This window comes from Colius striatus, chromosome Z (assembly GCF_028858725.1).
Source record: "Colius striatus isolate bColStr4 chromosome Z, bColStr4.1.hap1, whole genome shotgun sequence".
Lineage (NCBI taxonomy): Eukaryota > Metazoa > Chordata > Aves > Coliiformes > Coliidae > Colius > Colius striatus.
The window spans coordinates 5,951,154-5,970,986 of record NC_084790.1 but is presented as its reverse complement, the minus strand read 5'-3'; the positions used below and the strand labels follow the sequence as shown (position 1 = coordinate 5,970,986).

General features: G+C 62.2%; 1 protein-coding gene across 1 annotated transcript; it reads left to right on the top strand.

Moving 5' to 3' along the window:
* The first annotated feature begins 371 nt into the window (after positions 1-371).
* Positions 372-6,768, top strand: RETSAT (retinol saturase). Its single transcript, XM_062017609.1, has 12 exons — positions 372-537; positions 643-825; positions 1,868-2,097; positions 2,594-2,789; positions 3,793-3,990; positions 4,089-4,214; positions 4,490-4,628; positions 4,936-5,045; positions 5,232-5,398; positions 5,693-5,852; positions 5,996-6,172; positions 6,722-6,768. The coding sequence occupies exons 1-12, from the start codon at positions 372-374 to the stop codon at positions 6,766-6,768; spliced, it is 1,899 nt and encodes a 632-aa protein (XP_061873593.1).
* The last annotated feature ends 13,065 nt before the right edge of the window (positions 6,769-19,833 follow it).

Sequence of the window (19,833 nt, the reverse complement as noted above, 5' to 3'; positions counted from 1 at the left end):
ATGTGCATGCCTCTTGCCACCCCAGGGTTTGGCCCATGTCCTGCCACATCCCAGCACTGTCACCAAGGAGGCTTGGGGCGGGGGGGATACCCACCCTGGGACCCTCCTCTGTGACTGCTCAGCCCTGAGCTGCGGCCTTACAGTGCTGTGACTACAAGGTGCTTCAGCCATAGGGTGCTGTGACTATAAGATGCCATGGCTCTAGGATGCCGTGGCCATAAGGTGCCATTGTTATAGGCTCCTGTAGCTTTAAGCTGTGGTGACTATAAGCTGCTGTGGTGATAAAGTGCCGTGTCGCTAAGCTCCTCTGGCTATAAGCTGCCTGGGCTATACGGTGCAGTGTCTATAGCGTGCTGTGCACAGTGACAGCCATGTGGGCCACGCTGCTGCTACTGGTGGCTGTGGGCACTCTAGTGATGGGGCTGGTGGCCTACAGGCTCCTGGCTCCTGCTGGCAACCCCTTTGCCCAGCCCCCTTCGGGTCCCCCCCGGCCACTGGTGATGGACCCGCGCGCCCGCGACAAGGTGCTGAAGCAGGGTGAGTGCTGGGCGCATCCGTCTGCCTGTCCCGCTGCGCTCGGTGTGCTGCTGCGTGTCTGTATCCCTGCAATGCTCCGGGACTGAGGCCCATGTGTGTGTGCAGGCTTCAGCGCCCGCCGGGTGCCACGGGAACTGGATGCTGTGGTCATCGGCAGCGGCATGGGGGGCCTGGCAGCAGCGGGCACACTGGCCAAAGCGGGCAAGCGGGTGCTGGTGCTGGAGCAGCATGACCAGGCTGGCGGGTGCTGCCACACCTTCCAGGAGCAGGGCAATGAGTTTGATGTGGGTAAGGACCCTCCTTGGCACCCCCTGTGCCTGTGTGTGGAGGCAGCGTGTGCCTATGTGTGTGCAGATGTGTGCAGGCAGTATATGCCTCTGTGTGTGCAGCCATGTGCAAGTGTGTGCCTGTGTGTGCAGGCAGCGTGTACCTGTGTGTTTGGAGGCAGCATGTGCTTTGTGCGTGCAGATATGTGCAGGTGTGTGCCTCTGTGTGCACGCAGCATGTGCCTCTGTGTGTGTGCAGATGTGTGCAGGCAGTGTGTGCCCGTGTGTGCAGGCAGCACGTGCCTGTGTGTGCACGCAGCATCTATCCCTCTGTGTGCAGGTGCGTGCAGGGAGCATGTGCCTGTGTGTGCAGGGGTATGCAGGTATGTGCAGTATGCCTGTGTGTGTGCAGCCGTGTGCAACCCTGTGCAGACAGCATGTGTGTGTGTGTGCAGGCAGCATGCAGGTGTAGCTTGGGATGTGCAGGCAGGGCAGGTGTTCCCTTCCCTGCTGTGTGCCTGCAGGCAGGTTGCATACCTGCATCCATCCCTGTGTGGCAGTGTTGCAGGTGGATGTGTTTGCAATGTGTTGCATGCACTGCTTGTGTGTGTGCAGCGTGTCCTGCTTGTGCGTTCCATCAGCTCGTTCCTGTTACTGCATTCACTGGCCGGGTGCAGCACCTGCACTGTTTTTGCAGCGCATGTGCCCTTTGTGTGTGACCTGCTTGCATGCGCCGTTTGCGTGCATGCTGTCTGCATGCAGCACCTGTAGTGATTTTGCAGTGAGCACCCTCACTGCACACCAGTTGTGTTTGCAGCATGCTGCGGGGGCACACACCGTTTGCATGCAGAGTGTGTGCATGCAGTGCACGTGCCGTTTGCATGCAGCATGTCTGTGTGCAGTCTATGTGCATGCTGTGCACCCAACCCAGGCCCTGCCACCTCCCACAGCAGACAGTGGTTAGACACACAGTTCCTCACCTGCCACCCTGGGGGTTCCTGCCACGTGTCTCTGTGGGGGAATGGACCTGTCTGCAGCCCCTCTGCCTGAACCCCATCCTGCAGGCATCCACTACGTGGGGCAGATGCACGAGGGCAGCATGCTGCGCGTGGCGCTGGACCAGCTGACGGATGGGCAACTGTGCTGGCAGCGCCTGCCTGACCCCTATGACGAGGTGAGCCTGGGCCCACACCGATACCATCTCCGTGCTGGCAAGGCTGCCTTTGCTGCTGCCCTGGAGGAGCAGTTCCCGGCTGAGAAGGCAGCCATCAGGGAGTTCATGAGGCTCTCCAAGGTGGGTCCTTGGGGATGCCACCCCCTGTGTGAGAGCATGTTCCCAGAGTGTGGTGCTGGACTGGCCAGCTTGGGATGTGGGGATGGTAGTGGCATCAATGGGTCTGGGAGGGGTGGTGGGGATGTAGGTGATGGTCACGGTGGGGAAGGGGCTGTAGTAACGTTGTGAAGATAAGTGTGATGGTCATGGTGGGGACGCAGATGATGGTCATGGTGGGGAGAGGGCTGTAGGAACATCAGGGACAAATGTGATGGTCATGATAGGGATGTGGGTGACAGTCATGATGGGGAAAGGGCTGTAGGAGCATTGAGGACAGGTGTGATGCCATGGTGGAGATATGAGTGATGGTCGTGGTGTGGACACAGGCGCTGGGCATGGTGGGGATGGATGCTGGGGACACAGGGGATGCTGGGGCCATGGCAGTGACAGTCATGAAGCTGTGGTGGTGGCAGGGCTGTGGCAGTGGCCTGGGTGACACGGAATGGTCCCCACGCAGATGGCCTCACGGCACGTGGCGCTGCTGGCGCTGCTGAAGATGGTGCCCCAGTGGGTGGCCGCCGTCCTTGTCCGCACCGGCCTCATCTACTGGATCTCACCCGTCTTCCGCATGGCAGCCACCAGCCACAGCGAGGCCGTGGCCCGGCTGACGGGCGACCGTGACCTGCGCGCCCTGCTCAGCTACCTCTTCTACGGTCAGGGGGCTGTGAGACAGGGAGGGGGCTGGTGCAATAGGGAGACCACTGTTACAATAGACAAGAGCCATGTCACAGAATCACAGAATGGTGGGGGTTGGAAGAGACTTCCAGAGCTTATCCAGTCCAACTCCGTCCTAAAGCAAGTTCCCCTCAATCAGGTCACACAGGAGCATGTCCAGGTGGGTTTGGAAACCTCCTGAGAAGGAGCCTCCACACCCTCCCTGGGCTGCCTGTGCCTTGGGCTCCCTCACCTCAACAGCAAAGAAGTTTCTCCTCGTGTTCCAGCGGAGCTTCCTGTGTTCCAACTTGAGCCTGTTACCCCTTGTCCTGTCACTGGCCACCACAGGAAAAAGACTGGCCCCATTCTCTCAATACCCACCCGTTAGGGATTTCTAAGCATTGGTAAGATCCCTCTCATTCTTCTCCACGCTGAACAGCCTGCGGTCCTGCAGCCTTTCTTTGGCAAGGAGATGCTCCAGTCCCCTGATCATCTTGGTGGCCCTGTGCTGGCCTGTCTCCAGCAGTTCCCTGTCCCTCTTGAGCTGGGAAGCCCAGAGCTGGACACAGGACTCCAGATGAGGCCCCACCAGGGCAGAGAAGAGGTGATGTCATGACAGGGAAGGGCAGCATCAGCATGGTGACAGAGAGGGACCTTGTTGTAACAGGGGTTACTTTGTGATAGGGGAGGGCTGTATCATGATAAGGGAGGGCCGTGTCACAGCAGGGGTTGGCACCATCACGATACAAAGACGATCAGGGGACTGGAACATCTTTCTTGTGAGGAAAGGCTGTGAGACCTGGGGTTGGACTGGATGATCTCTAGAGGTTCCTTCCAACCCTTATGGTTGCATGATTCTATGATGATTCTGTGACAGAGGAGGGCTGTGTTGCAATAGGGCAGTCTGTGCTATGGTATGGAAGGGCCACGCTACAACAGGGGACAGCTGTGTCACGACAGGGAAAATCTCTGCCAGTCAGCCCCGCTGTCCCCCATCCCCAGGCACGGCCCCACGGGACTCCAGCTTCCTAGTGAACGTGATGATGGTGCATCACTACCAGCGCGGGGCCTGGTACCCGCGGGGGGGGGCCAGCGAGATCGCCTTCCACATCGTGCCACTCATCGAGCGCGCCGGGGGCACCGTGCTGGTGCGTGCCCTGGTCACTCGCATCCTCACCTCCCCCGCTGGCGCTGCCGTGGGTGAGTGCTGACCCCCAGCTGCCTCCCTGCTGCGGGGGCACAACGCAAGGGGTTGGGGTGGCAGTGCCCTGCGCCCTCTCACCACCCTGTGCCCACAGGGGTGGTGGTGCAGAAGGGGCCCAGTGAGGAGGAGGTGGAGATCTTTGCCCCCATCGTCATCTCCGACGCTGGCGTCTTCAACACCTTTGGCAAGCTGCTGCCCACCCCACTCCGCAGCCACCCAGGTACCCTCTCCCCGTGTCCCCAGCATCCCAGTGTTCCCAGCATCTCTGTATCCCCAACATCACTAGTGTCCCCAGTATCCCTGCATTCCCATGTCCCTGATGTCCCCTGTGTTCCCAGCATCACTACTGTCCCCAGCATCCCTGAGTAGTGTTTCTGATGTCCTCAGTGTCCCCAGCATTCCTGTGTCCCCAGTATCACCAATGTCTTCATGTTCCTGGTGTCCTCAGTGTCCCCAGCAACCCCAGGTTAGGGCATCATGTCCCATGTCCTGCAGGCATCCGCTCCCGCCTGGCCATGGTGAGGCACGGCATGGGCTCCTTCCTGGTGTTTGCAGGGCTGCGGGGCAGCGCTGCTGAGCTGGCCCTGCCTGCCACCAACTTCTGGATCTACCCCCACAACGACCTGGACACCATGTAAGGGGCCCCTGGGCACCGCAGGGTGGGTGCAGAGGGTGTGTGTGCAGGGTGAGGGGGGTGTGTGCAGGGTTAGGGGGGTGTATGCAGGGTGAGGGGTGGGTGTGCAGGGTGAGGGGTGGGTGTGCAGGGTGAGGGGTGTGTGCAGGGTGAGGGGGGTGTGCAGGGTGAGGGGTGTGTGCAGGGTGAGGGAAGTGTGTGCAGGGTGAGGGAAGTGTGTGCAAGGTGAGGGAAGTGTGTGCAGGGTGAGGGGGGTGTGTACAGGGTGAGGGGGTTGGGTACACAGTGCTACCCGCTCTGCCTGCAGGATGACCCACTACTCTGCCCTGAGCCGTGATGACGTCCCTGAAAACTTGGCCATGATGTTCATCACCTTCCCTGCTGCCAAGGACCCCACCTATGAGCAGCGGCACCCAGGTATGGAGCAGGGGGGTCCCCGTGTGCCACCCCCAGCTCTGCAGCCCTGATCTGCTCAGCTTTGCAGGCTCAGAGACACCTTCATCGCACCAGCTGGGATCTGGGAGGGCACCAGCACTGCCGTGTCCCAGGCTGGGGTACCACACCATAGGTTGGGAGTGTCACCGGTTGTCCCCCACCTCATAGGCCGGTCGTGCATGACCATCCTGACCATGGCACGGTATGAGTGGTTTGAGGAGTGGGCTGGGACCCGTGCCAAGCACCGCGGCCCCGACTACCAGCAGTACAAGATGGCCATCGCCCAGCGCCTGCTGGAGCGGGCTCTGCAGCGCTTCCCACACCTCCGCGACAAGGTGACAGGGTCCCCCACCATCCCCAGGCACGCGGGGTGCAGAGACAGGGGGGCTCACAGCCATGGGGACAGGTGCAGAGTGGAGATGGGGTGCACGGTGAGGACAGGGACAAGGTGCCTTGCAAAGCCACGGCCGTCACAGCCCCCAGGATCTTTGCATGGGGTGGGAATCCCCCAGGTAGACTTGGACTTGTCATGGTGGGACCTGCTGTTTGGTGGGATGGGTCCATCCATGCCCCCTGTGCCCTGTGCACCCCAACGTGTCCCGAGCACCCACCATGTCCTGCCCGGGCAGGTAGAGTTCGTGGAGGCAGCGTCGCCGCTCACCAACCAGCACTATCTGGCGGCTCCCCGCGGGGAGATGTACGGCACCGAGCACGACGTTGCCCGCTTCAGCCCGGCTGTGGTGGCTGCCATGAGAGCTGAGACGCCTGTGAAGAACCTCTACCTGACAGGTAAGGGACCTGCATCCTCATGTCCCCGTGTCCCCCTGTCCCTGTGCCCAACTCCAGGCTGCAGGCAGTGTCCCCATGGGCTCCCTGCAGCTTGGGACGTCCTCCCATGGTAGTGGTGGCCGTGTCCCCTGTGGTGGTGGCAGTGTCCCCCTCGGGGGTGGCCGTGTCCCACCATGCTCATCCCCAGGGCAGGACGTGTTCAGCTGTGGGCTGGCAGGAGCCCTGCACGGGGGGCTGCTCTGCGCCTCTGCCGTCCTGGGTCGTCTGCTTTACCTGGACCTGCTGCTCCTCAAGAAGAAGATCAAGCGGCGCCTGGGCCGGCAAGTGGCATGAGTGGCCGGGGCCAGGGACCGTTGGGACAGCCTCTTGTCAGGGAATATGGGCCCAGCTCAATAAACACTGAGGTTCCACTGGCCTGGGTTTATCTCTTGGGATGGAGATGGGATAGGGATGAGATGGGGACAGGGGAGGGATGGGATGGAATTAGGAATGGGATGGGGATGGAGACAGGACTGGAAATAGGATGGAGTGGGGATGGAGATAGGGACAAGGTGCCAGGGCCCCGGCGGTTGCACGCTCACATGCCTGTCTGGCAAAGCTCATGCAGTGACAGCTGTGGGTACATGCAGGCTTTGGAGCCCACCCCTAAATTTCCCCCTTCTTCCCCTGTATCCCCCCACAAGCCTCCCCAACCCCCCGAAACCAGCAGAGCAGGGAGCTCTTTTACACTTTAAAAACAATAAATAGAGACACCCCTCAGTGCTCTGATGGCATGGGCAGGGGGGGCCTGGACTCAGGCATCTGGAGGGGGAAATATTGACCCGGGCATCCAGATGGTCCCAAATGCCTGGGTCTCTGTTCCCCCTCAGCAAAGGGCAGCATTGTCACCGGACTGTCCTTGGAGGGCCACCCCTAGAAGCTGGTCTGGTTGGTGAAGGGGGGCTGAGCCCCCTGGCTGTGGCCGCACTCAGGGCACGGTCCTTGTGGCGGCGGGTAGAGGAAGGGCTTTGCTGCAACCTAAGGGTGAGAGGGGGTCAGTGGAGTGGGGGGCATGTGGCACCCCCTCTCGAGCTCCCAGAGGAAAGAGAGTACCCCCACCCCAGGGTGACCTTAGGATACTAAAACTGAATTACCCTGTTTGGGACGTGGCAAGGCAGAGTGCATGGGAGTAAAGGAGGATGTCTCTAGGATGGGGAGGGTCCTGTGGGCCCCCATAGTCCCCCCATGCCCTGCTGAGCCCCATAGCCCCAGTGTCCATCACCCTATAGCCCCAGCATCCATCTCCCCATACCATCAGCAGCCGTCACCCCGTAGATCCACTGCCATCAGCACCCATCGCTCTGTGGCCCCAGCACCCACCACACTGTAGACCCACTATCCCATAAATCTGCTGCCACCAGCACCCCGCACCCCATGCCCACAGCACCCATCGCCCCATAGGCCCACCACCCCATATCTCCAGCATCGGCTTCCCCGTACCACCAACACCCATCATCTTCTACCCCTCTCACCCACCACCCCATAGCCCCATCATGCAGCACCCCATAGCCCCCACACCCACCGCAGCCCACACGTTCCCCCATGCTCAGGTTCAGCCAGGTGGCACCCACCTCACTGTAGGGTGGGGGCTCCAGGCCCATGGGGATGCCCCCACCAGGAAGGCTGGGGAGGGTGGGCATCGCTGTCAGCGGGGGAGGCACGGGGGCCTGAGGGTCCGTGTAGGGCGGGGGAGGCACAGGCTCCTTGTGGCAGAGCTTCTGGCAGAGGTGGAAGCTCAGGATGAGGAAGATGATGGCTATGAAGATGATGATCATCAGGGTGAACATGGCCCTGGGGACACCGAGAGGCGTGTGCTGGGGGCTGGCAGGTCTCCCGTCCCTGGCACCCCTCACAACCCCTGTCCCCCCACATGTGGGGCCACTCTCAGATCCCCATCCCACAGCCTCCAGCCCCAGGGACCCTCCCTGGGCACGGTCCCTCTGCGGAGAGCCGCCATCCCCTCACCAACAAACCCAGGCGTCCTCAGCATGGCCGTGCCACTCTCCTTGCTGGAGCTGGACTCTGGACCCGGGTGCCCGGGGCACCCCGCTCCCTGCAGCCAGCACCCGCTGCCCTTTGCACGCACCCTGCCCCACTGTGGACTTTGCCCTGGGTAGGGGCCCTGGGGGACCCCCGCCGTGGGGCAGTTGGGACACTTCGGGGTCTTTCTGAGGGGTGGCACCAGGCTGACAGGCGCTGGTGCCAGGCTGAGAGGTGCTGGCACTTGGCTGTGGTGAGGGCTGAGGTCATCCTGCTGCTGGCGCGGGGACCCCCGGGACGCCGTGGCCTGGCCTGGCCTGACTGGTGCTCGGTGCTGCGTGTGGCGGGGGTGTCATGGCACCTCGGGGGTGTCCTGCTGCCAGCCCCGGTGCCTAGCTGATGGGGGTCCCAGGCTGAGGGGGTGCAGTAGGGTCCCCAGGGACTGAGCGATGTCCCCCCCGGGGGTGGGCTGGAGAGGGAGATGGGGGGTCTGTTAAATGCCCGGCTCCTCCCCTTGATGCAGCCTGTCACCCCCCGCACCTGCACCCGTCCCTCCTCCATTCCGCCCCCGGTCCGTCCCTCCGCCCATCCCTCTCAGCTCTCCCTCGTTCCCCCTTCCATCCCTCCTTCCCCCTTCCATCCCTCCTTCCCCCGTTTCGCGGAGCTCAGGGGAACCCCCACGGCTCGCTCTCCCTCCTCGGGGGTCCCCGGCCAGGAGGACAGCACGGGGCCGGCCCCGGCCGCTGCCTTTCCCCACCCCATCTGGCTGCCAGCTGCGGGCTGGGGCCCTTCCCGCTGCTGCTGATGTGGCAACGTCCCCGTGTCCCCACGGCCACCCCGGCCCCTGCGGCTGCTCCCCGTCTGGGGCTGGGCTTTCCCCGGTCGCGCCCCCCCGGGACCCTCTCCGCAGTCTGGGGGTGTCGGCTGTGGCTGGTGTGGGGAGGGTGTTCAGGGGGCCTCACACTGATGGTGGGACTGAGGGGACAGCTTGGGGGGGATGCTGGGGATGAGGGGGGCTGGGGGGTGTTACAGGGACTAGGGGATGCTTGATGGGGGGGGGGATGCTGGGGAGGTGCCAGGGCTGTGTGATACTGATTCATTCCCAGTGATTGTGTGAGACACGTTGGTGACAATGGGACAGCCCTGAGCCCTGGGGACTCTGGGCAGGGCAGGATTTAGGGCCTTGGCCAGGCTGCATGCTCCCCTTCCCAAGGGACAGGCGTCTGTTTCCCTTGGGCAGGGAAAGGACCATGTTCCCGTGGGGCCCAGAGCAGTGGCCAGTGGGGTCCTGTGCTCCTGCTCAGTAGTGGGGGTGCAAGAGGGGGTGTCTGCGATGCAAGGGGTGTGCAGAGCTTGTGTGCAATGTTTGTTTGTGTGCACAGCATTGTGTGCAGTGCACACTCAGGGTGAGGAATGGGCACAAGGGATGCTTGGGATGGCTCACAGGGTGCAGGGGCTGGCACAGGCGGTGGACAGGGTGGCTCTCAGGGTGTAGGAGGTGGCACGGGGGCTGCCCAGCGTTGCACATGGGGTATGCAGAGTGGCATGGGGGACATCTGGCCTTGCACACCCTCTGGTCATGCCCTACTGCAGTATCAGAGATGAGGAGCTGATGGTGAGGCTGAAGGAGGAGGATTGTCTGGCAGGTGTGAAGAGCCACTGGGCATCCAGCTCAGGGCCATAAGCTCTCCAAAGCCGATCAGCACCCTGAGCCCTGCACTGGGGAGGCTGCTGACAGCCCTGCCATGGGATGTGCCTGGGGGGCTGACCCACAGCGTGCCCCACACCCCAGCTGGCAAGAGGGTGAGTTGCCAAGGGCAAGCAGGCAGGCGGTGGCAGAGGGCATGCTGAGGGTGGCACAAGGGGACAGTTTGGGATCAAGACAGGATGCTGGGGAGGAAGGGGGGCTCAGAGACATGGGGGGCTGGAGGTGAGGGGGTCATGGGGCTCTGGCCTAAGCAGGATCATCCTCCTAAGGAGTTTACAGCTGCCCAGGGCACGGGGCCTTTGCCACACGGGCCTCAGGGTGGCTCCGGCAGCGTAATTGGCTCAAGGGCTTAACGTAGGATTTGTCGCCACATGTCCTCCTGTGCCCCCGGTGGGTCCCACATCAGGGAAATCCCCCCACATTGGTCTCCTGCTGAGGCAGAGCCACCCCAGCCAGGCAAGACACCCCGTCCCACACCCCAGGCCTCCCAGCTGTGCTGAGTTTAACAGCTCTCTGCCATGGGGCTCCTTCACTCCGTCGGGGCCGCCTGAGCTGGGACCATGGGTGCCTGCAACCCGTGCCCACCCCAGGGCAGGGCAATGGGTGTGCACACATCCCTGAGGATGAGAGGGCAGCCAGGGCTTTTTTTTTTTGGCTCTTAATTACACACCAGCTGTGGGCAGGGTAGAATTAAATCCAAGCTGGAGGCAGAAATAGCCACAAAACCAGGTGGGTGCTGGTGGCCAAGCCTGGCCGGACACATGGGCACAGATATGGGGGGTGCACATATATATGTCCATGTCCCCGTTCCCATTGATGCCCCTGCAGGGATCGGCGTCCCATCACTGTGCCCGCTGCCACGGCTGCCACGGTGCCACTGCTCCACGGGCACAGCCCTGCCTTGGCAGTAGGGAGAAGCAGCGTCCTCAGATGACCCCGTCTTGCCGCTGCTGGTTTCCCAGCCCAACCAGGCACTAGTGCCACCCCAACACAGCCATGCCAGGGAGGGACACGCCAAATCCCTGTTGTGCCACGAGGCAGGAGGAGCGGGGTGGACTCTCTGAGATCCTCACTAGCCTCTCCCTCTCTTCCCCCCGTCCCCCGCTCGCTTTTGGTTGACTTGGCGGAGTTGCCAGCACTTGCAGACACGTGGTTGCGTAAGCGGCTCTGCCGAGGGCCCCCCAAAAACGTGAGAATCGACTGGGGCTGCAGTGGGAGCCTCCAGGGGTGGGGGCAGGGGTTACACGGCCAGGGCTGAGAGGGATGAGCCCGGCTGTGTGTCCCAGCCCTTCACAAGCGCACACAAGCTGGAGGTCTCCGACACGGATCCAACCGCTGCTCCCTGAGGACAGGGACACTGCAGAGGCAACTGTGTGTGTCTCTGACCCTATTGCTGTGTCCTGCCCAGACCACCGTCACCCTGACCCCTTCCCATCCCCTGCCTGGCCCAGTGCCCCCCTTCCCCACTGCGGCCCCTCTCTCCTCCCTCAGCCTGGCCTTTTCCCTTCTAGCTCTGCTGTTTGAAGCTATTTTTTCCACAGCTCCTGCCAAGAGCCGCTAATGAGAAACAAACGGGCTCCTCCGACCGCTGCTGCTCCCAGCCCACACACCTCCGGCTGCCCGTCGGATGGGCTGGGAGCACCGCTGCCCTGCCCTCCCAGCACCATCCCAGGCCGTCTCCTCCCTGCCCATGCACTGCTGTCCCCAGGCAGCACCACCCTGACCATCCAGCCACGAGCCCCAGGAGTCTCTGTCCCATCCATCTTGCCACCAGCCGTGATGCCTTGGCCATCTCCATCCTCTCTATCCAGCTGCCTCACCAGGCATCTCCATCCTGCCCATTCAGCGTCATCCTAGGCCATCTCCATCCCATCCACGTGCCACCATGCCTGGGCATCTCCACCCCATTGCAGTGCAGAGATGGGCCAAGGGAAGGTCCCACCAGCCCCCAAGCACTGTGTGTCCCCACAGCATCTTCCTGTACTGTGTCTGTTCCCGTGGGGACTTGGCTGTGGCTGGGACTGTGCACAGGATGGGGCTGGGTGCAGGAGCAATGCTGGAGGCGGGAGGCAGTGAGGTGCGAGGGAGTCCCGAGTTGTGCCCCTCCCCCTGCCGGGTCCCCCGCCCCCCCCAGCTGCCATGGGCTCTGCTGGGGCTGCAGCCAAGCCTGTGCTGTTCCAGTTGGCCCCAGCCTGGCCCCGAGTTATCTGCAGCTCCTCCACAGCGGGTCACATTTTCCACTGAGTGGTGTTTGTGTTTGAAAGGCAGCCGGGAGGAGAGGAAGGAGCACGGGAGAAGGGCAGAGACCCCCTCGAGTTTGCAGCACAGGGAGGGGGATGGGCTAGGGGGGAAGGTGCATTTATGGAGGCAAGGATGGGAGGAGGATTTTTGCTCAAGGAGAGAATATTGTCCAGGGAAGGGAGCAGCAACCAGGGAAGGGATAAGTATCAAGGATGGGAGTGGTACCTGGGATGGGACAGGGTCAGGATGGGCACATCACCTGGAGATGTGAGTGATACCCAGGGACAGGGGCATTTGCTGGGTGTGGGAGCACGACTTGGGGGTGGGACAACAATTTGAGAGCATTACTTAAGAGGTGGTAGCAGTCCCTGGGGAGGGGAGCAGCACCTGGGGATGGCAGTGGCACCCAGGCAGGGGAGCAGCACCCAGGGGTGAAGTGGTACCTGGGGATGGGAGCACCACACAGTGCAGGCATCACATGAGCCCAGTCCTTCTGCTGCCCTTCACCACAGCCTTGAGGCTCCCAGACCGGCAACAGCTGAGGTGACCCCTTAGCAAGTGTCTTCCCTTGAAGCCCCCTCCTCACCCTCAGGCTGCCTGCGCCCCAGGGAGGTGAATGCCCTTATCTGGGGCTCATCCCATGGTGGGGACCGTGGGGCCGGGTCAGTTCCTCGAGCGAGCGAGCAGCGGCCAGGCGTGACTGGCGCGTGCCGCGCGTGCCGGAGGGGACGTCACGGAGCCGGATCCTCGCCCTGCTTCCTCGAAGGAGCCGGCCGCTGCCTGCCAGGGTGACGCTGGCGGCTCAGGGCTGACCTGGTTTCTCTCCTCCAGCCCTTTCTCCCTCCGGCATCCCTCCGGCCTTGTCTGGCCCCGGTGCAGAGCGAGCGCTGAGCACGCCGATGGCTTCCTGTGGGGGCGGAGGAATTTGGCACGGGGCCGGCGAGGCCGGGAGCCGGACACCGCGCACACCCGGCAGCACGGCCCACCCAGCGCCGAGCCCTGAGCACCGGCTGCCGGCAGCTCTGTCACCACAACACAGGCCCAAGGGCCGAGTCTCCTCCTGGTGACGGGAAGAGTGAAGGGGGGACAGAGGCAGAGTGGCCCACGGGGGCTTTGCTGTGTGTGCAGCCTGGAGCGTGCGCACGTGTGACACAGGTGTGAATCTGGCTGGTACTGCCCAGCACACGCGTGAGCAGGGGTCACACAGACTGCAGTTGCGTGCACACGGTTGCACGTGGAGGGATTATGTGCAAGGGAGGTTGCACACACAGGGGTTATAGGTGCATTAGTTGCACACACGAGTTTGCAGGTGCAGGGCTTGCACGCACAATCCCGCAGCCCCTCTCTGTCCCTTTCTCCATCCACTGGGGTGACTGGGAGCAAAATGTCACAATGGTCCCCACCTGCTTCTAGACTTGTGTCTCTTGGGGGTGTCTCCATGTCACCAGGGGACTGCACTGAGAGACTGGGATCCTCACCGTGCTCCCTCAGAGCAGTCCAGGTCGGGGACAGAGACCCTCCCAAGGACCCCTAGGGACTCCCCAGGGCTATAGGAGGTGCTTTTGTTCTCTCTGGGTTGGGCTAACCCCAACACAGCCCTGGGCCAGAGAGGGGTCAGTGTGTCGTGGGGCCCAGCAGTGGCACACCCAGGGACCAAGCATCTCGGCCAGGCTGGAGATGGCCAGTGACAGTGGAGAAAGGAAGCAGAGTCCAACACGACCCACCGTGGCCCCGGGGAGCTCCAGATGCCCCCAGGCTCTGACCAGGAAGCATTTGGGAGCAAAGACATCAAATTTCCCAGTCTGAAATGCTCTGTGGCCTGCAGGAGGCCAGACGTGAGGCCAAGGGGCTGGGGCATCCCCACCACCTCCCCAGAAGCATCAGCATAGAGGAGGAATGCTCAGGGAGCTCAGCCTGGGCAAGTGTCCAGACAGCTCCCATCAGCTCCCTTGGGATGGGAGCTGGGGTCTGATCCAACTGGAAGCACCTCAGGATGCTGCTGTGGGAAGGTGATGAGGATGCAGGGCTGGGGGGGTGGTGGTGAGAGGAGGGACAGGGAACAGTGGACAGGGGGATGGACAGGGAGGGCAGATGTGGGGGGATGGACAGAGTGACTGATGGAGGCACTGATGGAGGAGAGGGAACGGATGGAGCAGAGAGGGAGGGAAAGTGAGAGTGTGGGCATGAGGAGGGAGGGGAGAAACAGGAGGAAGGGAGGGATAAATAAAGGAATGTAGAGCAGTAGGATGGTGGGATGAATGGATGGAGATGGATGGATGGATGGAGGGGAGAAGGGACACACGGTAGAGGACAGATGGGTGGCCAGAGGACAGCCATATCATGGCCAAGGGGGACAATTAGTGCTGTGGCATCAGCAGACCCTAAAACTAAAAAGCCACCTTGGGTTTCACCAGGAAACCTTTTCAATTCCCTCTTTGTCCCCCAAGCCCCTCCCGCTAACACCCCCCGCCCTTGCAAACGTGCTGTAGGCGGCAGCGACATCCCACCGGCTCTTGGGGACGGCGTCCACGAGTGTCCCCACGTGCCCGGGCTTGCGGGGACTGACATCCCCGAGGGACCCCTGCGCGGGCAGGGCTGGGGGATGCGCTTTCATCCCCCCTGACTGGCGGAGCTACCACCGGCTGCGCCAGCACCGGGGACAGGGACGGGCACGGCCCGGGCGGACGGCGCCGGGACGCGGGGGCCGGTGGTGGCACGTCGGGGGTTACCGGGCCATGTCCCCACGCCGGGCTCGTGGCACGTCGCGACTCTGCCCAGGCTCTGGCGGCACCGCGCGGCGATGCCGGAGTGGGGGGCACAGGACTGCAGCCCACTGGGGATGAGCGGGGTGAGGACCACTCCGGTACGGGGTTGGGGGGCTCTCCCTGAACCCCCAGCTAGCGGCGCAGCCCCTGCCAGCGCACCCCCCCGCCCCCGCCTGTCGACGTGGAGGCTGTGCCGGAGACGTGTCAGCCGTGGGGTGGGAGCCAAGGGCATTGCCTGCCCCCAGCTTCGGGGGGAGCGGAGGCGCCCGCAGTCGCCCCGCCAAGGGAGGAGGCACCGGCCGGCAGGGCTAGTGCGATGTGCCGGGCACCGTTACCGCTCGCCGGAGCCCCGCACCCGCCGTCCATCGTGCCCGTCCCCATCCCGTCTGCTTCCAAACCGGGTTCATGGTAGGGGCCACGCCGGGCGAGCTGCGGTGAAGGACCCCCCCTGCACCCCGCTGCTGCCTCTCCTGAGGATCTGCGTGGGAGCCAAGGGGAGACGCCGGTGCTGGACGCTGCCCTGGGAATGCCATGGGCTCCGTCACGGCCCCTCTCGCCCCGCCGTGCCTCAGTTTCCCCTCCTAGGCGTGTGCACACTTTCGCATAGGGATGGGACGAGGTCGGAGGCGGGTGGGGTTTTTTTTTCTTTTTTGGGGGGATGGGCGGGGGGGGAAAGGACTTTTAAACTTTTTTTTTGGCTTTGCCCTAATTTCATTCCTTTGAAATCCTTTTGTTGAGCGGCCCCGCCCCTCGCACCCCCGGCCCCGCCTCTCCCCACCCCCACTCGCCTTCTATAATTCCACGACGGCCGCATCCTCCTGCCAAAGCGGCTGGGGAAGGGACGGGACGTGGCAGGGATGGCTGGGGGGACCGCGGGGGTGCGGGGGCACTCCATGAAGAGCAACACACTGAAGGAAGAGTTAACTCCCCGTCATCCGTGCTGGTCCCCGAGGCAGGGAACTGGGATGAACTGGAGGGAGTGGGGAGGGCTGGAAGGAAGGTGCTGACGTGGGGCTGGGAAGTGTCTGGAGGGGGAGAGAAGGAGGAGGAGGAGCAGGAGGAAGAGTTGAGGCCAAGGCTGGAGCATCGCTGCTGCTTAGGCCCAGCTCCAGCTGGAGGGACCCCTCGTCAGGGGCAATGGAGCTGGGGGGTGAGGCTGGGCTGAGGACACCATCTCCTCTCCCCCTGCCAGCCTCAGGGAGCCCTGCCTTCTTCTGGGGAGGACAGATCCTGCCCCCACAGCCAGGCCAGGCCTCCCACACCTCAGAACCTCACAGACTCACAGACCCCTGGATCCCCAGCTCTGGGAAGCACTCCCCCTTCCCAGGGACACAAAACTCCCTGGAGCAGGAGGTGCCCATGACTAGGGTTAGTGGAGGTTGGGCTGTGAGACCTCAGAGCACTGGTATCCCCTCATCTCCCAGGGGATACCCCCATTCTGCTTGCCTGGCTTCAAGCCATGCGTCAGTCCTGCCACCCCCACCCCTGCCACCTCCCGCTGGATGGCTTGAGGACCCCAACCCCTTAATCTAAACCAAACCACCCCTAATGAGATAAAGCACCAGACCACACCTCCAGCCCAACCACCCAGCAACATCAGCCCCAAGCCAACAACTCCAACACAACAGTCCCAACAACCAAACCAACAGCCCCAAAGGTGCCCAACTCCCCGCTGAGTGCAAGACCCTCCAGAACTGGAGATGGCAGAGATTGGTGCCAGATGTGTCCAGTGTTCTTCAGGAACCGGGGAGCTGCCCTTTCCCGTGCTGGCAGGGGAGACCCCGCAGCTCTGCCTCCCAAACGCCATCAGACCTTCATTCCTGTCATGCCTGTGGCTCCCGCCATCCCTTCTAGGGAACTCCTGGAGTTTGCAACATTCCCCTCCCCAAAGATTTTTGGGGTACAGCAGCCCCCAAGGGTGCCTCCCACAAGCTGGCATCCTGATGGTGGAGGATGAGGGCCGGGTGCTGGTAGCCCCATATCCCGGCCACGTGGCACTGGAGCCACCATCCCAGCCAGGCCCTGGGCGACTGCCCAGCCCGCGGCAGATGAGGTCACTGGAGGAGCCATGCCGGGAGAAATCCCAGCCAGGCTCTGGTGCCGGCCGGCAGCGCAGGGAGCCCTCGCGGCCCCAGCCCCAGACACATCCCCATCCCTGGAGGAGTCAGCCCAGCAGCCCCCCAGGGATGCTTCCCCTGGGGGTAAAGTGATGAGAGGAGTCGGTGTCTCTTCAAAGGGAGCTGGGGGGCTGTGGGGTGTAGGGAGGTGAGGTGCAAGGGTAGCCCTGCACCCTTCCCAGGCCCATGGTCTGTCTGGGACAGGGCTGGGGAGCATCACCCGACCCTGGGTGGCCCTGGGGAGTGCAGGGGGCTGAGGGTGGGAGCGGCAAATTCTTCAATGAAAGTGAAAGGGAGAAGTGGGGGGGGGGGGGGGGCTGGAGGGAGGGGGAAGAGAAGAAGAAAAAAGAAAAAGAGTGAGAAGGGAAGCAAAACTGGCAACGGAAAATGTTCAGCGTGGAGCTCAGCCCTCAGAGTTTCCATCCCGGCTCTGTGAGCCCAGACGGCGGGGGCCCGGGCTGGGCTGCTGCTCCCCACCTGGGAACAACCCCTCCAAAACCTCTCCTACTCCCAAAAGCCCTACTGGTCCCTGAGGATTGCTCCCCTCCAGCCCCAGCTCCTCACCAGACTCCAGCCCTGGGGTGTGGGGGTGCAGATGAGGCTGGATGAGCTCCCTCTGGGAACGATGAGGCATAGGGGGCAAAGGGGGCAAAGCTGAAAGCCCAACACCCCGGGGACCCATCCCTCACAGAGGGACCACCACTCTGCGGAGCAGGAGGAGGTTGTCAGCTGCACGCCCCGTTCCCGAGATGGGGTTCCCCACGGGGGACACGAGCATCCTATTTTTGAGGCCGTGCCGCCGGCCGGTGCCAGCGCCGAGGAGCGGCGTGGCGCTGGCAGCCCCGAGGCCAATTAAGCAATTTGCCTGAGTGGCTGGCAATAGGCGGGGCAGTCGCTGCCGTGATTACGGGTTTTGCCCTGGCTGCCACAATTGAGGGTGCCGCGGGCCGGATGGCCACCAGGAATAGCCGGGGCGGTGCCGGCTGCGGGCTGCGGGCGGCCCGGGGGAAACTGAGGCACGGGGCTCCTACCACGTCCCCATGGGGGATGAAAAAGGGGGATCGAGGTGGTTTGGGTTCCAGTAGGACAGAGTGATGGGGAAAGACAAACCCCCCACCGCCCCCAAAGGTCTTCTCGGTGTTGGCATTTGGTGACACTAGTGGGGGAGCTTCTGCAATGGACACTTTGATGGGACTCACACTCCTCCCCGATGGGAACAAACACCTGTGTGTGTTTGACACCAACTCACAGGACACCAGATGCCACCATCCCCCTCTTGTCCTGGGGTGAAGCTGCCGAGCTGGGGGTGCCCAGTCATCCCTGGGGGGAACCAGTGGGACTAGGGCCGGGTGCGGGCTGGGGAGTGGGGTGATGGGTGGAGGGTGGTGTGGGGCTGGCTGCCGGGGCTGCCGAAGGGGGAACAGGGAAAGAAGGGGAGAAAAAAAGGGATTTAATCCGATCCATGTGTCTGTGCTGTCGAGGGGAGTTAACTCACACCAGATGCCGGCGTCTGCTCCAGCTCCTCTCGGCGCAGGCAAACAAACCCCAGTGCCCTCCCCCCCCAGCCCCCGGCCCCATCAGCTCTGCTTTTCAGTAGGTCCTATCCTAAAAGGGGTTGCCCTCCTCTGCCTCTTTTACCCCCATCCATGGGGCAACCCCCACCCTGCATACACTTACTGACACTTTTGGAGCATCCACAGACTTTCTGGCGTGACTACCAAATTTTTGGGGTGACTGTGCTCTTTTGGGGGTAAACACCTCCATTCCCACACTGGCAGCTGCAAGTCCCAGTTTGCACCAGTGAAACCAGTCCAAGATGTGTGGGAAAGGGCCTCAGAGTCCCCCAAAGGCTGGAACTGGTGAGAGGTGGCTGCGGGTGACAACACCCTGTCCTGATGTCCCCGAGGAGTGGGACAGTGCCAGGTGGGTACCAGCACCCCAGGCAGGACCCAGCATCCCGGGCATCCCTTGTCTATACCCACAGGAGCCAGTCCAGGCCTACATTTGGCTTCTCCCATTCTGCTTCCTTGGATCCTAATGGCTTTTCCAGGCTTTTTTTTCCTTCTTTTAAATCTTTTTTTTTTTATTCTTTTTTTTTTTTTTTTTTTGGTGGGATTTCTTCCCTTTCCCCTCCCAGCCCCCAGCCCCTGCACTGAGCCCTCCTGCATTCCTGGGGCGGGCTGCCGGGGGGTTGATGAGGTGGCATCACCCCCCCTCCCTCCTTCTTTTTTTTCCCCTCCCTCTCCATGCATATAGAAAAGAGAAAGAACACCCCCCCCAACAAAAAAAAAACCCCGATGACATTCTTTTCTTTTCTGTCATGCTGCAAAAATTAAAGACACATCTTCAGGCTGGAGCTCAGCCAGGGGTTTTGGAGTCGCCGAAGCATGATTGGAGGAGCCTTCGCCTGCAACGTGTCTCGGATGCAGAGATACAGGCCCTGAGAGGCGGCCAAGCGCTCCCCGTGCACACGCGGGTCCCCGGCTGCGGGTGTGTGCCTGTCTGGGTGTGCAACACTCGCACACAGAACTCCTCCTGGCCTGTGGGATTGGGGGTTTGTTCTCTTTTTGTTCTTTACATTTAATTGCAGGCTGGAAAAAAAAAAAAAAGACCTGGACAGAGAAAGAGAGAGAGAGGGAGAGGTCACTGGTGCGAGGGTGGGCTTAGTGGGGTTCTTTTTGCTCTTTCGAAGTATCTCTCCCCCTTCCCCAAGCCCCGTTATTTCATTGTGGGATTGCATTGATTGATTTTGTTGCTGGGAACAACAAAAGAGAAATGATGAAAACAGTAACGTGGTGGGAACTCCCTGCTTGGAAGTGGTTTCCTTCTGCAGCGAGCCCAGTGCTCCCAGTGCTCCCAGTATGCCGATGAGCCTGCAAGCCAAGCAAGGGGACAAACAAAGGCATGAGGACTGGACCCAGCTCTTTGCTCCCCCAACCAGCAAGACCCCAGACCCATTTCCTTAAAAACTACCCCTTAAAAGAAGGTGTGACCCACCCCCTCACCTCCGGTGCCACATTGCCCTGGCAGGGCTCCTTCCTCACCCTGGCCCCCAGCTCCAGGCAGTTGCCCTGGCCCCGGTAAATAAGTGTATTTTTTGGCATGTAATTACACCCTCCCCAAATTGCACA

Bases quoted from the DNA above. Each gene is read 5' to 3' on its own strand.
- RETSAT (XM_062017609.1), top strand. From the start codon at position 372: ATGTGGGCCACGCTGCTGCTACTGGTGGCTGTGGGCACTCTAGTGATG. The intron at 4,629-4,935 runs GTAAGGGGCCCC...CTCTGCCTGCAG, and splicing joins CACAACGACCTGGACACCAT to GATGACCCACTACTCTGCCC. The intron at 5,853-5,995 runs GTAAGGGACCTG...TGGTGGTGGCAG, and splicing joins GAAGAACCTCTACCTGACAG to TGTCCCCCTCGGGGGTGGCC.